Here is a 16,033-nt window from a genome sequence, read left to right on the forward strand (position 1 = left end):
CTTAAAATAGACCAGCTATACAGGTTTGAATAAATATCTTCCTGGGGGTCGAGGCCACATCACACATTTTATAAGATATGGAGGGGTTGGAAATCCTTCAGAGGATATGAGACTTGTTGCTCTCAAAATGCTAAACAACCCCTCAGTGTCTGAGCTGTTTGCTCGAGAGGTTGAGGAAACTTGCTATTCTCAGCTAGCCACTGACGCAGCCGTCGGAGGAACCTCATCCAACCCGCCTCGGACCCTAGACTAAGGTACCTTCAATCTAGTACCCTGAATGTGTATGATTTACTTCTTATCTTAAAGGGGTTGTCCGGGATCAATATATATTTTTTTTAAGTGTACTCACTGTCAACAGGTGATTCTAGGTCCCCCCATATGTTTTAAGGTATTTTCGCCATTTCTAAACGGCTCCGACAGTCCCCCACGCACTGTTTACATCTCTGTTTATTTTTGTCTAACTTCCTGCCGCTCTGCACTGTGGGTCCCAGTGCAGCGCGGCATCACATGCATTCAGACGACTCTCCTCTCTGCTGTGACTCCGCCCCCTCATTGTTATTCCACCTCCTGCCGCACATCGCCATGTCCTCCATGCATCCGCCCCCCTTGAATCATATTCAGCCTCCTGCCGCACATTTTTCTCCCCCCCCCCCCCTTAGTAACGCCCCCAAACTCCTCCTGTCCTCCGAGTATTGCTTCTATCTCCAGCCTGCCGTCCCATTTGCCTGCATTGGAGGCGTTTACTATGCTAATTAGCATAGTTCCCTTGCCTCCATTGTGAACACGCCCTGCCCGGTGACGTCACTGGACCGGAGGGGCGTGGCTTAGCGCGATCTGTTGCCGAGTGCTCTGCATAATGCCGGCGGCTGATGGTGACGTCACCGGGCTCCCTGCGAAGCGGAAGAAGCAGCTTCGCTCTGCAGAAGGGACCCGGTACGTCATTGAATGTGAGAAAAGACTCACTTCCGGCTGAAGATTTGACTAATGAATACGGGGCATCAGAAAAGTATGGGGAAGGTAGGACAGTCATGTAGAAGATACTTATGTCCTTGTTAAACAATTAAACCTAAGTCCCCAATCCCGGACAACCCCTTTAAGCTTATGATGAAACCTGTCGACCTATATTCTAATGACGAATTCTTCATTGTTACCGTACTTTCTTCATTGGAGACCTGTTGGTTTTACCTCCGATATATACCTGTGTTTGTGTACATTTTAATTTTGCTCAATAAAGAGTAAAAAAAAAAAAAATCCTCTCATGACAAATTCCCTCTAATGTGTGTTATGCCTTATGTACATGGCTTTATGTGCTTTGTATGGATTTTCTATGTGCATGGCTTTGTAGTGTGGATGTATAGTGGTACAGGGAGTCTCCATGGCTCTGTATCTGTGTAATACAGTGGGGCAAAAAAGTATTTAGTCAGCCACCAATTGTGCAAGTTTTCCCCCTTAAAAAGATGAGAGAGGCCTGTAATTTTCATCATATGTATACCTCAACTACGAGAGAAAGAATGAGAAAAAAAATCCAGAAAATCACATTGTCTGATTTTTAAAGAATTTATTTGCAAATTATGGTGGAAAATAAGTATTTGGTCAATAACAAAAGTTAATCTCAATACTTTGTTATATACCCTTTGTTGGCAATGACAGAGGTCAAACGTTTTCGGTAAGTCTTCAAAAGGTTTTCACACACTGTTGCTGGTATTTTGGCCCATTCCTCCATGCAGATCTCCTCTAGAGCAGTGATGTTTTGGGGCTGTCGCTGGGCAACACGGACTTTCAACTCCCTCCAAAGGTTTTCTATAGAGTTGAGATCTGGAGACTGGCTAGGCCACTCCAGGACCTTGAAATGCTTCTTACGAAGTCACTCCTTTGTTGCCCTGGCGGTGTGTTTGGGATCATTGTCATGCTGAAAGACCCAGCCACGTTTCATCTTCAATGCCCTTGTTGATCGAAAAAGGTTTTCACTCAAAATCTCACGATACATGGCCCCATTCATTCTTTCCTTTACACAGATCAGTCGTCCTGGTCCCTCTGCAAAAAAAACAGCCCCAAAGCATATTGTTTCCACCCCATGCTTCACAGTAGGTATGGTGTTCTTTGGATGAAACTCAGAATTCTTTCTCCTCCAAACACGACGAGTTGAGTTTTTACCAAAAAGTTCTACTTTGGGTTCATCTGACCATATGACATTCTCCCAATCCTCTATTGGATCATCCAAATGCTCTCTGGAAAACTGGACATGTACTGACTTAAGCAGGGGGACACGTCTGGCACTGCAGGATTTGAGTCCCTAGCGGCATAGTGTGTTATTGATGGTAACCTTTGTTACTTTGGTCCCAGCTCTCTGCAGGTCCTTCACTAGCTCCCCCCGTGTGGTTCTGGGATTTTTGCTTACCGTTCTTGTGATCATTTTGACCCCATGGGGTGAGATCTTCCATGGAGCCCCAGATCGAGGGAGATTATCAGTGGTTTAGTATGTCTTCCATTTTCTAATAATTGCTCCCACAGTTGATTTCTTCACACCAAGCTGCTTGCCTATTGCAGATTCAGTCTTCCCAGCCTGTTGCAGGTCTACTACTTTGTTTCTGGTGTCCTTCGACAGCTCTTTGGTCTTGGCCATAGTGGAGTTTGGAGTATGACTGTTTGAGGTTGTAGACAGGTGTCTTTTATACTGATAACAAGTTCAAACAGGTGCCATTAATACAGGTAACGGGTGGAGGACAGAGGAGCCTCTAAAAAAGAAGTTACAGGTCTGTGAGAGCCGAAATCTTGCTTGTTTGTAGGTGACCAAATACTTATTTTACCGAGGAATTTACCAATTAATTCATTAGAAATCCTACAATGTGATTTCCTGTATTCTTTCCCCCCATTCTGTCTCTCATAGTTGAAGTGTACCTATGATGAAAATTACAGACCTCTCTATGTTGGAGAACTTGCACAAGTGGTGGATGACTAAATACTTTTTTTGCCCCTATGTATATAAAGGAACATTCCGCAATTGTTTTTCTCATGGAGTCCATATCAATTTGGAGAAAAGTGCATGAAATTAGGGGCATACAAAGAGAAGGTGTAGACCCTACGGGTGCTGTATTTTGGACCCATACAACATGGATCTGTAATACTGCTGTATACACCAGCCCTTACTGCCATAAATAGCTCTACACTAAAATCGCTTTTGCGACGCTTCATTTCCCCATGACTTACTTACACCCATATTACACGTCCTTATTAAATGAAATATTTATTTTTTGTTAGAAAAAAAGGCAAACAGGCCAGAATTTTAGATGAGATTAATTAGATCTTTTCCTGGCTGGCTAGCTATCAGGATTGTCAGAGGAACGGGCTTTGATGCATAAATAATGACCGTATTATATCCACGGTGCCACTGGCCGAAGTACCAGAAATTCTAATTCACTTGTTCAGCTAAATTTCATCTTCAGTTCACGGCCATAAAATTCTGTATTGACAAACGTTCAAACCAACTTTGACTCTAAGGTATCTGGTCAACATTTTTCTTCTCTATGGATATTAGTTTATTGAATAAATGGCATCTGTTTTCCTCCACATCACCGCTAGAGCAGGTATATCTTTTTGACAGCTCCACACGATTTATAGCTTTGCATGCTCTGAAGAAAAATAGTGCTAAGCAAAAAAATTCCAATTCATTGCCTCTTAGTACTTAATTAAGTTCCTACACAGTGTACACCGCAGGTGAACCCGGCAATGACTGTCACAGAAGCACTGAGAGGCAAGACATTCTCTCTCTGGGAGACATAAATGCATTTACAGAATCTTGGCCTGATGTTTTCTGCCTATGACAGTCATTAATCTACCCCGTATGATAGCCATGAGAAAATAAAGCATAAATCACAGATACAGACACACTGTTTTAAGGTCACTGCACCTTTAAAATTGCATTTTCAGCTCATTATGAAACTGATGAAGAGATAGCTGTTGCTTATTTCAGTGTCAGCCATTTACTCTCACAGAGCTCACAGAAAATATGGGGGAAAAAACAAGAAATGTTTTCGCCAATGACACAATAGACCATAGTGCCGATATATACTGCTGATTTTGCATGGGTGTACCTCAGTATTTGAGTAGGGCAAATGAAGGAGTAGTCCTATGAAAAACCTGAGGGGTGCTTACACTTTTGCCGTATGTTGTCCTTTTTTTACCCAATTTTTTAGCTAATGTGTGGAATAAAGGAAGCATACAGGAATGATTCTGCATCTCTTTTTTTTTTTTTTTAATCCACTTAAAAAACTGCATCGAACACTGTGAACACTGATGCATGAAAAAAAAAAATCATCATTCCCTGAATTTTCAGGGACTGACAGTCTTGTCAGTCCTGGCAGTCCAAAATTGGTGGAGCTTATGTAATCTCCACCCATGAATGGGTGGTCTTGGCTAGTCTTGGATATTCCCGGGGAAGGGGGGTTACATTCCTTGAATTAACCAGGTAAGTATGCAAAAATATGGAAAATGTGTTTTTACAAGTATGCAAAAATGTGGAACCGAACCCACAACTACTAAAATTACTCCCTGGCTGTGAAAAAAGTTCAGCATCCTACAATTAATTCATTAATTAGATTAATATAAATGATTAGAACTTGTATACTATACACTTGTATACTGTCCAATGTGCAACAACTAATTGTCTACACCCAATGTCAGATCGGGACTGGACGGCCCCTTTTCACTTTACTGTTTATAGCTCTTTTGTTTCATCAGCAGTATTTAAAAGGAAGACCTTATTCAGACAGCTCAATTGTATCCATGGTTAACAGTCTGTATTCAGGATGTTCTGAAAACAAAAAAGGAGATGATGGATAGTGATGAGCGGCAGGGGTCATATTCGAATTTGTGATATTTAGCAAATATTTAGTAGAATATTTTTCGAATGTTCGCGAATTCGAATATTCGTTATATTCTACATTCTTTTTTTTTTACTGGAAAATCAGCAAGGTAATGATCGTGTAATATGCGAACATTACGAGATCAATACAGGCGTGGGTCAAAAACGAATATATAGCACTATAGAATATAGTGCTATATATTAGTTTTTTAGAATATTCCTCATTTTTTCCATCTGAACATATGATTCCTCCCTGCTTCTTGCTTGTGGGCCAATGAGTCATTGGCCCACAAGCAAGAAGCAGGGAGGAATCATGTGTTCAGATGGAAAAAATGAGGAATATTCGATATAACGAATATATAGCACTATATTCGAAATATTAGCGAATTCTCGAAGTTGCAATAAAAAATTAGCTTTTTGAATATTCGTGCTCAATATGAGTATGCTTGAAAAAGGCTCCATAGCTTAAACTTTGCATCTGGAATAAAACACCAAGAAAAGGACGTGCTGTCTCCATCATCTCCTTTTTTGTTTTTGGATTATCCACTGGTTGTGGGAAAGCTTACCCCTTTCTCTGGAGACATGCACCCACCGCTGATTACTAGGTGTGCTGTCCAACCCCCCTTTTTTTGTATTCAGAATGCATCATTAAGACCCCCTACAGTTCTTCTGGACCGATCTTACAGGACCAAAGCCAGTTCAGCAAAGCTGCAGAGGGTTGTGGGTGTTACATCCAGAATAAGGGCTAGAAAACATAGGCGTTATTTGTATAAAATACCCATGTTCAGAATTGGATTTCCTCACAATATCCAACACTGATATGGACACACCATGCAACTATAAACCATGCTCATGTCGCTTTACCATAAATCAATGTAGTTTTCAGATGTTTGTCAATGTTTGAGTGTTTTTGCAGGTAAAAAGCAGTCTGACTTACAAAAATCCACACAGACATTACAAGAGATTTTCCAGTAGTTCAATATTGATGTCCTATACTTAAGATATGTCATCAATATCTGATTGGTAGGCATCCAACTCCCAGCAACCCCGCCAAGTGGCCATCCACATTGAAATCCCAGAAATCCCCTTTAACATGCATTTGAAAACAATGTTGATTTATGATAAACTTCATGTTTTTGGCTAAACAGGACACTCTACATGTGCATCCTTCCCCTTAGGCTACTTTCACACTAGTGGCATGGACCTCCGGCAGGCTGTTCTGTCGGGAATCAAACGACGACATGTCTGACATTTATTCCGGCAGCCTCTCGCTGTGCGCTGCCGTGCCTCACCGGAACTCCGCCCCCGCGCCCATTATAGTCAATGTGGACGGAGCGGCAGTCCGGAGGCACACAGTCACTAGCGGCAGGACGGATCCGACAGGCTGTTCACCCGACGGAACAGCCTGCCGGAGGTCCGTGCCGCTAGTGTAAAAGTAGCCTTAGACTGACATATTGAGATCAAAAAGTTTCTTAAAACAATAATCTAAAATCTAAATATGTTCCTGCACTTTTCATTAGATTACTTCCGTCCTGGAAAATTAAATCTATGCAGTGGTTTATAACATACCTATCTTGTCATTTCCTTTTCAATCTTCACTTAACTTGATGTCTGACGCAACTGTCATTAAAGGCATGAGGAGCTTCAATATGGGCCACCAGCATGTCATCCGAATGTGCATAAAAAACATCCAGATCTCCACAAATGTGGCAATATGTGCTACACAGATGCTGTGGCCTAAGTCACTAAGCAATGATTCTTCTCAGCTCATCATTCAAGTTGGAAATGTATTAGTGTCTAGTGAGGGCTTTACCAAAAAGTTGCATTAACGGTCATATGAATTTACATTCATATGTCATATTTGAATTTTGTGATAGTTTTCATATTGTCCAGCTTAGAGGTAAACAATGATAAGTGAATTTACAATGGAAAAATCCAACTTTAGTGAAATATCCTGTAGCGGTCCAAATTTTCCCATTCTTACCTTTTACTATTGTGTAGCAAGACCTGGGTGCTGCTCTCCAAAATCAATCTTTGTCTAACCATTGGCTTAATCACAGCCCATATATGACTGAGCTACAGATTTGTCTTTCCTTACCTTTCCTCTGGTAGGACATGTTGTGATGTGACTGTCACAAGATGACCAGTTTTTCAAAACATTACGATTTCACAATATTGTGTCACAAGATTTCTATCCTATATAAGTCCATGTGCAGCTACCCAGTGGCTGTGTTCTGAACTGCAGCCTCTGAGGGGTTTTGCTAGTATGTCGCAATATTGAACTGTTGAAATATTGAAGTGCTTTCATGAGAAATTGGAGTCCTCAGCCAAATTAGGGAGAGTTCACATGCAGGACTTTTTTTCCATCTAAAAAATCCAGATATCAGACGGAAATGGCTCAAACGGATGCCAAATGTTCATAACTGATGCACAGGACTCGTTTTGTTACAGGTTCCTGTTTTTTAGTTTTTTTTTTGCTGTTCTTCTGATGGATCAGAAGAACTAAATAACAGTGATGTGAACTCTCCCTTAGGGGTAAGGTAGGATAGAACACATTTGTATATTTCTTCTATTCTATTGCTTGCTTTGATTTTCAGGCAAATGACACGTTGTCACAAAAGAGTCTGAGATTTGGAGAGTAGCACCACAGCAAGAAACTGTAGACTCACTAATATATTCTCAAGGAAGTAGAAAACCAAGCTTTTGGTAAAAATGTCAGTAAGTGCCTCTTTATAACCCAAAAAGATGCAGCTAAAACAACCTGTGTTTTGCGTGACATTGCTCACGTCATCTTATTTTACCTGTCTGGATTCTGGGTGCATACGTGCATCTGTAGTAGAATCCTTTGGGTAAAAGTCTTAAAGCATTGTCCACATTTCCAAAGATGCCAGTCACTGAATTCTGAGTTGAGTTGGCTCGTTGAGGTTGGGCTGGCAAGAATTCGTTGGTTTTTGGCATTAATCTGGTTATATCCTGTATCCAGAGGCCCAGATTTATCCAGGAGAGAATAGTTTCTATTGCATGGAGTCTGTGGAAAAACTATGGACCTCTGCAATGTAGAAGAGGGCAACTTGCCATTTTTGTTGAAGGATTGTAGAGGGTCTTGTCTGGACATGGCTTCAATAACTGGCGATGGAACGTTCACTACAAGACATAAAGTTGTTTCATAGTTAAGAGTCAGCGGTGGCAGACATATAAAAAATGTCATCCTCTAATGAATTCAGTTTAAGAGAAAATCATCCAGTCTATGACAGAATATTGACTTATGTCTTACAGTTTTCATCCTGAGCGATGCATTGTAATGGAATCCCAAAGAACGACGTGTAGCTGTCATTGTACCACACCAATAGCTCTGTGCCCCGGGGAATGTCAATACAAGCTCTGTAGAATATGCTGGATCTGGTAAAATAACAGAAAATCAATTATATTTGATTTATTTACTGTTTTCTATCTCCTCTAAAACAAAAAAAAAGCATTTTTCTATTGGAGACACAGCATCCAAATACACACAGCCTATAAATATCACACTGCAGGCCAGACGCAGTCTTTGCAGGTGACACAGTACAGCCCAACAACTGCAGTCTTCTTAGTAGGGTTGTTAGGCAGCACATCTGTCGATCAGCTTTATTAACAGGTCTTTCCCTAGTTTTATATAGAAGGAGACATGTCATCAAACCAAGCCGGCCAGAAAAGAGCTGCCAAACGTGTCCAGCACTTTTTGAAATATTTCAAGTCATTTACCAAGTGTTTTATGCCCCTATTGTGTAACAAAAGGTCGCAAATTATGGTGCACGGCATATTTGCACCATAATTTGTGACTTTTCCCTTCTCTCGCTACTTAAAAAGTGGTTGGGGCTTAGCCTGAGGGAGCGTGGCCCCCACAGCACAACAGATTTACTATCATTTACGACAGTCTTAGTATATTTTTCTGTAATAAGTGAGCAGAATATAAGTGCTGGCTTGTTCTCTTATCATATTTTTGGGAAAACATTTGAACAGATTTAGGTAGGACACACTGGTGACACTTGTCCGGCTTCCATGGCCTGAGAGCAGCAGGCAGAAAAACATTACATGCTATGGTCAACGATGGCAAATATCCAGCTTTGAAACTGATGCGAGGCTGCCAGATGCCAGAAATGACCCCATAGAAATACGGTATTTAGGATCAATGATATCATCAGTCAGAGGGAAACTATAATGGAGGGCCAGGTGTGAAGCTAGCCTTACAGGGATCCCATCTACCATATGTCATTTTAATATGGGTGTGACTGGTAGCCAAGTTCATTTTATACTTTTGCGGTTAGCCTACTGGCACACTTACACTCGCCAACTGAGCAGGCAATTAATATTCCCGATAACTGTCTGCTTGTCAGTGGAGGTAAGAGCTGCATTTACATACACCGATCACTTCCACTGTATGGGGATGAGTGATGGCTAGTGCAATTGCTCATCCTCACACAAATTCTTTGTTTCTGGGCAGCTGTTCACACAACGTGATCTGCTTCTCGGAAATCATGAATTAGGTGTCAGCATAAAAGATCATTTCAGCCTTTCATCAGGTAATTGGCGGCACCTTTACATGGGCTGATTATCTGGAAGAAGCGTTTATACGAACATTCGTTCCCGGTATTCTGCCTGAATAGTCCTGTGTAAAAAGACCATACCTTACTCTTTCCTGGTTATATTTAAATGTATAGTCCTTTGTACATAGGAGAGGTGTACATTAGAAAATTACCTTTAGTAGAGTTCTGGGGTACCTGTAAACTTTTAGTTGCTTTGTGTTTTTTCACACTAATTGGGCAGTAACAACCAAGCAATTTATTTTTTATTTTGTTGCATTGTTGCATTGCCTTAGGATAGGTCATAGGATAGGTCATCAATATCAGACATCCAGCACCACCACTGATCTGCTGTTTAAAGAGGCCTCCTTTCAGCTTACCAAGCACAGAGCCGTCCATTGGATAGCAACTGTGCTTGGTACTGCACTCGAATGGAACTGAGGAGTGCCTAGGCCATATGACCGATGACTGTGACATCACTGGCCTAAGAAGGGGCTGCAGTGCTCACTGGAGCACTGCGGCCGCTTCTATCAGTCGATCAGCAGCGGTTCTGGGTGTTGGACCCCTGCTGATCTTATATTGATGACCTATCCTGAGGACAGGCCTTCAATATCAAAACATAATAACTTTATTCTCTGGGTCAGTGATTACGGTGATACCAAATTGATACAGTTTGTTATGTTTTACTACTTTTGCCGCATTCAAAGATCTATAACACTATTATATCTTTAACAGAGCTGTATGGGGGCTTGCTTTTTTCAGGATAAACTGTAGATTCTATTGGTAGACTAATGAGGTACATAAAAACTCCTTGATTGCTTTCATTCCCTTTTTATTCTTATTTGTACTTAGGATTTCTGCTTTAAACTTTGTAAACTTTTTCTTTCAACACTTTATAGTGCCACAAAGGAAATTACACATGCGATTGTTTTACTGCTTACAGAATACTCTGCACTACTTACTGTAGTCTGCAGTGAGTCAATTTACACTGACATGCAGCCTATTATACCCTGCCTCTGGCAGGGCCTAATATGCTTCATTACATGGCAGACCTGTAGACCATTGTAAGACAACTGGCTGCTGTAGCAAACATCCTTATCCAGCAATCACATTGAGTTGGAGCAACAGAGGGAGTTCTCTCCTTCTGAAACAACTTGGATACCATGGTCATTATACAGTGCTACCAAAGGCTCATAGTCACCTAGGATTAGAAAAACAGGGCTTCTTTTTGTCAGAAACACGTTACCTGTGAACTGGTTGGTATTGCATGGACACATTTGGTGCTTCTATAAGAAAGCAGCCATGTTTGAATAACCCTGAACAGATATCGCTTACAATATCACCATGAGATGAACACATTACCTTACACATCCTGTAAAAATGCTACCTTGTGGACTTGCTTTTTCCATAACAAAATCAAATCATTTTGCCTGTGCACTTCTCAAGATTAACCTGAAGTGTTAAGTATTGTAATACAAGCACTTTATATAAGTTGACATTACTTTTCAGCGAGAGATATCTGTAACAAAGCAATTTGGCTGTAGTGTAACCCTTCTGACATATGGGAATCCTTCCCTGCATTTTTCACCCTAGTGAGATATGCACTTGTCAACGTATTTTGTCACCACAAACTGCCTCTTGGCAACGGAATCATAAAGATCAATAGAAAAGTGCAGATCCTCAATATTTCACTTGCAGCTGCAAAACTACCATTTATCTTGTTGTTCTCTTTTTTTACAGCCATTTTGTCTCAGGAGGGCACTGCTGGCTAAGCAGAACAGTTCTACGGCTTTCTATGAATATCTGACAAAAACTCTCAACTTAGAATTTTTTTCGTTTTCCCTATTTAAACTTCCAGCTTCACTATAATTCCCCATTTTCTCTACTCCGCTGCAATAAGGAAAATCATTTTGTTTTACAGTAAAAAAAAAAAAAAGAAAAATCAATAGTAAGTTCTAAAAGTTGAGAAAAAGCAAGTCTACTCTGTACTCTACCATTCCAAACATTTCAGCTTTCACTTTGGCTCTCCGTTAAATAAACAAAGCGGAGTAGTAATGAACATACTAAAAAACCAAATGACACAGTTTGCTGCTGAAAGAGCAGAACTGTTTTCAGCCGATGGGTGGTCTCTGAGGGTAGACCGAAAAATAGTGTAAGCATACACCATTTCTTCCAAGCGGATAATGCTTCCAAAACTCGCACAACTCTCTGCATGCTGAAGTACATCAAAGGGATTTTTCTCGTTTCGGATAATATTTCCTTTGCTGACATGTATTTAGTATTGTGGTTGGATGACTCATAAAGATAGCTTCATGGCGTCCTAACGCTGTTGAAGTAGAACACATGCCAACGGACATTATTGTCAGCCTCAAAATAAAAACAAAACGTTCAACTGAGGGTCAATCAATCACACAGTTCTTTGAAGAAAATTCCATTTAGATATTAGACATCATAACATAGTCAATTCAAACCAGCTGACTTTTTGTGAAAAGGACAACTTTGGACAATGCAGAAATGCCTTAAGTGTTCGTTCCCCTAGGCTCCACTCCTTGGTGACTGAGAGGAGTTTATTTAATTTTCATGGTTCATTGTGCTGAAAGCTAAAACAACTGAAGCTATACTGTATTGAGCTATTAACAACTCATCTAGATGTAAAAATTCCTATTAAAATGTCTGATGCATGTAAGTGTTTTTATTTTCCATGCTTGTATCTACATGTTTCCTTTTTCCTTAATAGAAATGACTTCTACTTAAGTTCCAGAATTTACTCCTGTGTTCACAGTGTTTCAGAACATTTGTCTAGATTAACCTTGGGCCTCTATTATTATACTTTACTGTACCTCATATAGCCGACAACCTCAAAACTATTTTTTGCATCTTGGCCCTACAGCAGTGTTGACAGCTCAAAATCGTTGCAATGTATTCTCTATGACCCAAATGTATGAATATTTTTACGTAAAGATTCAAATACCTATCACATTTTGCATTTATCACACAGAAATAGACATCTCCATATTGAATCATTATCACCAGTGTAACTATAAGGGATAGAGGTTGCAGGTGCACTGGTCTTTGGAGCCTGAGGTGACCCATATGAGGACACCAAAGCCTGACATTTTTAATACCTCTTTCATTAGAGATGAGTGAATCGATTCTAAACAAATCAAATTCAACCCAAATTTTGTAAAAATTGAAGTTGCTTCTGAATCCAAAGGTGTGGTGATTCTATTCAGGCAAATTTCTGCGGGAGAGAGAAAGAGTCCTTGGAGACCTCAAAGTGTCATACACAATTTTCAGGCCAACTAGAGCACTTTTGATTCTGGTAAAACAGATTTGGACTTGAATCAAATCTGTAAACTAATTCGGGAAAATAAAGCCGGATTCAAAATTTGAGAGATTCGCTCATCTCTACCTCTTATTAATATAGGTTATTATTCTGAGTAGGCAAGCCTTCTTAGATATAGAAGAGAACCCAACTACATAGTCAGAACAGCTAATGTTGTAAAATACTTTAGGGTGCTTTCTGGAGGTTTATACAGCTACTCACAGGGGATAGGAGTGGTAGTGGCACTGATAGGAGTTGTAGTGATTCACGGTGGCTGTCCTCACTTTGGCACTCCCTGGATCCATGCAACAGTGAATGGAGGTTGCACCCTTTCTTCACTTGGGGCACTCCCTGACTTCTGGGGCTCTTGCTTGGTGTAAGGTGGGGTACCCATGATGGTGGATGTTTGGCAGGGTGCAAGGCAGGAGGTTGAGTGAAGGAATGGATAATGGCAGCAGTGCAGTGTTGTAGTGCAAGGCAATAATTAGGCCAGTGTGGGAACAAATCCAATGTTCTTTACTGAAGTAGTTTAGGCAGTTCATAAACAGAGACACTGTTGCATTTAGTTCAGACTCTCTAGTATATACACAATACTTCCAAAGCTGAACATGGGATAAACGGCAGTAAGATGGCTGACTTTCCAAGCCGACCAAAGGAGTGCAGATTCACAATATGTACTACAGTTCCCAAAGTGGGGTGTAGATTCTCCACTGGGTAGCTAGTTCATGGTAAAAGACTGATGGGCGCCTGAGGTGATATACCCTTTCCACTAGCCATAAGCCCTGTAGCTGTATAGAAGTGTTTGCACTTATTGTCTGTCCTTTGTGCCAGTCCTTGGTGGTAGTTGTTGGGATGCAAGGATGATGGTTCCTTGCAGCAGGTCTCACTTCTGCTCAGGCACATGCAGATGCCTACCCTCTGCTAAACTGCTAGAACTGCACTACTAAACTCCTGACCCAGAGGCGAAAGACCCACCTCCTCCCACTGAGCAATGCACAATAACTAAACTATGTTCCAATTTCACCTCTAGGATTAACATCACATAGAAAAAATGCATTGAAATTAACAATGGACATTAAACCATTAAGTCGCAAACTAACTATTTGCATTAGTCCTCTGGGGGTACTACTGCATTTACTATTGATGATCTATCTGTGGGGTTCCAACTCCCAACACTCCCAGTAATCAGAAGGCTAAAGAAGCTGATGCACACTGGGACAGGCACAGGTCTACACATTGGTTAGTGGCTGTGAATGTGGCTGCAGCTCTTGAAGATGTTATTTCTGCCCTAAGAGACCAGAAGTGCAGTGAGAAAGTAGGTTAGTCCCTACAATGATAAACTCCAGAGTTTTAAAACTCTGATTAATCAAATTGCCTGTCCACACTATCTACAGTGTGCTGTGTGCAGAATCTCCTGTGTATTTCTATGAGATACAGCTTCACATTGCTTCACATTGCCTTCTACTTGTAATAGTTGAGGAGTCAGGGAAGACAGGCTGAAGCTGTATTTCATAGGAATACACTGAAACTCTGCAGTATGAGCTAGAGGACAGAAGTTCTATGCCACTGATCTATCCCTTTCTCATTTGGCTTAAATAAAAAGGTGTTACACTGACAAAAGATATAACTGTACTATATATGGACTGGCATTTCTACATTACCAGTGATACAATTTAAAGGGAGTCTGTCACCACAATTTACCCTTATAGACCACTTACATAGCACTGTAGCATAACTATAGATCAGTCAAATGGTACCTTTGACTTTTTGTTTGAATGTTCACCAGGAACAAAAACTGAGTTGTATTCATATGTAAATAAGGGCTCGCAAGTGCCCAGGGGCGGCGTTCGGGCTGTAAGTGCCCAGGCCGCTCTGCCTTCTTCTCACATAACCCCTCCCCAGCCTGTTGCTTGGCCCGCCCTGTAAGCCTCTTACATCATCCAGTATACTGGCCGATATCCCGCCCGCGCATGCACACTGCATGGAATGATGCTGCTGCCCACAATGGTCATCACAGTGCGCATGCGCCGGCGGGATATCGGCCAGTACACTGGATGATGTAAGAGGCTTACAGGGCGGGCCAAGCAACAGGCTGGGGAGGGGTTATGTGAGAAGAAGGCAGAGCGGCCTGGGCACTTACAGCCCGAACGTCGCCCCTGGGCACTTGCGAGCCCTCATTTACATATGAATAAAACTCAGTTTTTGCCCCTGGTGAACATCCAAACAAAAAGTCAAAGGTACCATTTGACTGATCTATAGTTATGCTACAGTGCTATGTAAGTGGTCTATAAGGGTAAATTGTGGTGACAGACTCCCTTTAATGTTGCCATATTTCAAAATGTAAAACAATGTTTCAAAACCACATCTCATATTTCATTAGCATAGTTACTTTTCCAATTAAGTCATACAAGTGGAATGTTGGTGGAATTAAGGTTATATAAAAATTACCTTCATCCTATTGTGTTCTGCCTTAGTTAAGAAGTGGAAGTGCTTACCTAATCGGAACCCCCAATAGGGTATATGAACCTCATGGATGAGGGTTCATCTGCTAAGGACTCACCACTATTTGCCACATCAGAAAGTCATAGGGAAGAGGAGCTACCTCTCTGAAGAAGTCGTTTAAATAGGCACCATTGAATCATATGGCTACAGTGTCTCAGTGATGGGACACCCCTGCTAAAATATGCATCTCAACCAGTGCACATCCCAGGTAAGTATAAGTTGAAAGATGTGAGATGAAGACAATTCCACCAGAATGCATTTTTTTGTCTTGGTTATTATAACAGGGTTTTTTTTTTTTTCTTTTCTGAAGTCTAGCAAACATGCTGTGTAATATATACATTGTTTTCATTCCTGTGACCTTCCTAACTGATAGCATATGTGCTCCTAGGATCATCTGTTCTGAAAATGAATTATTGAATTGAATGTAATTTACAATTTGAACACATTACCTGTACTGAACTACTGTCAAATTCTGTTCCCCGCAGTGCCTTGCGCATCGGACGTACCTCATCCAGCTTGACTTACTGGGTTCTCCGCCATCAATAAAGTGCTGTAATGTCCCATCTTGGTCATATATCTAGAGGGGAAGAGGTTACAGGTTCAATACATTATTTATCTACATTGAGAGTCGGCAATCATTTTCCAGTTTGCCACCAGAGTCTCAATATATCTTTTAGAGGAATTTAGTACTCTGCCATTTGTCACTAGATTATGTGTGAGTCTTGAGGGCCATTTGACTTAACTAAGAAACACATTGTGATGTACTATAAATTTATCCTGTCTTAT

The 16,033-nt window shown here is 41.0% G+C and overlaps 1 protein-coding gene across 1 annotated transcript in view; it reads right to left on the reverse strand.

The window, feature by feature from the left end:
- PRDM6 (PR/SET domain 6) overlaps nucleotides 1–16,033 on the reverse strand; it is a 131,736-nt gene that overhangs the window by 18,900 nt on the left and 96,803 nt on the right. The window contains exons 4-6 of the mRNA XM_044291104.1: nucleotides 15,697–15,824; nucleotides 8,136–8,260; nucleotides 7,663–8,005 (exon numbers count right to left, since the gene is read on the reverse strand). Of these exons, the coding sequence (XP_044147039.1) occupies nucleotides 7,663–8,005; nucleotides 8,136–8,260; nucleotides 15,697–15,824 (596 nt within the window). The remainder of the gene's footprint in view (nucleotides 1–7,662; nucleotides 8,006–8,135; nucleotides 8,261–15,696; nucleotides 15,825–16,033) is intronic.

The sequence above is a fragment of the Bufo gargarizans genome, chromosome 1 (assembly GCF_014858855.1).
Source record: "Bufo gargarizans isolate SCDJY-AF-19 chromosome 1, ASM1485885v1, whole genome shotgun sequence".
Taxonomy (NCBI): domain Eukaryota; kingdom Metazoa; phylum Chordata; class Amphibia; order Anura; family Bufonidae; genus Bufo; species Bufo gargarizans.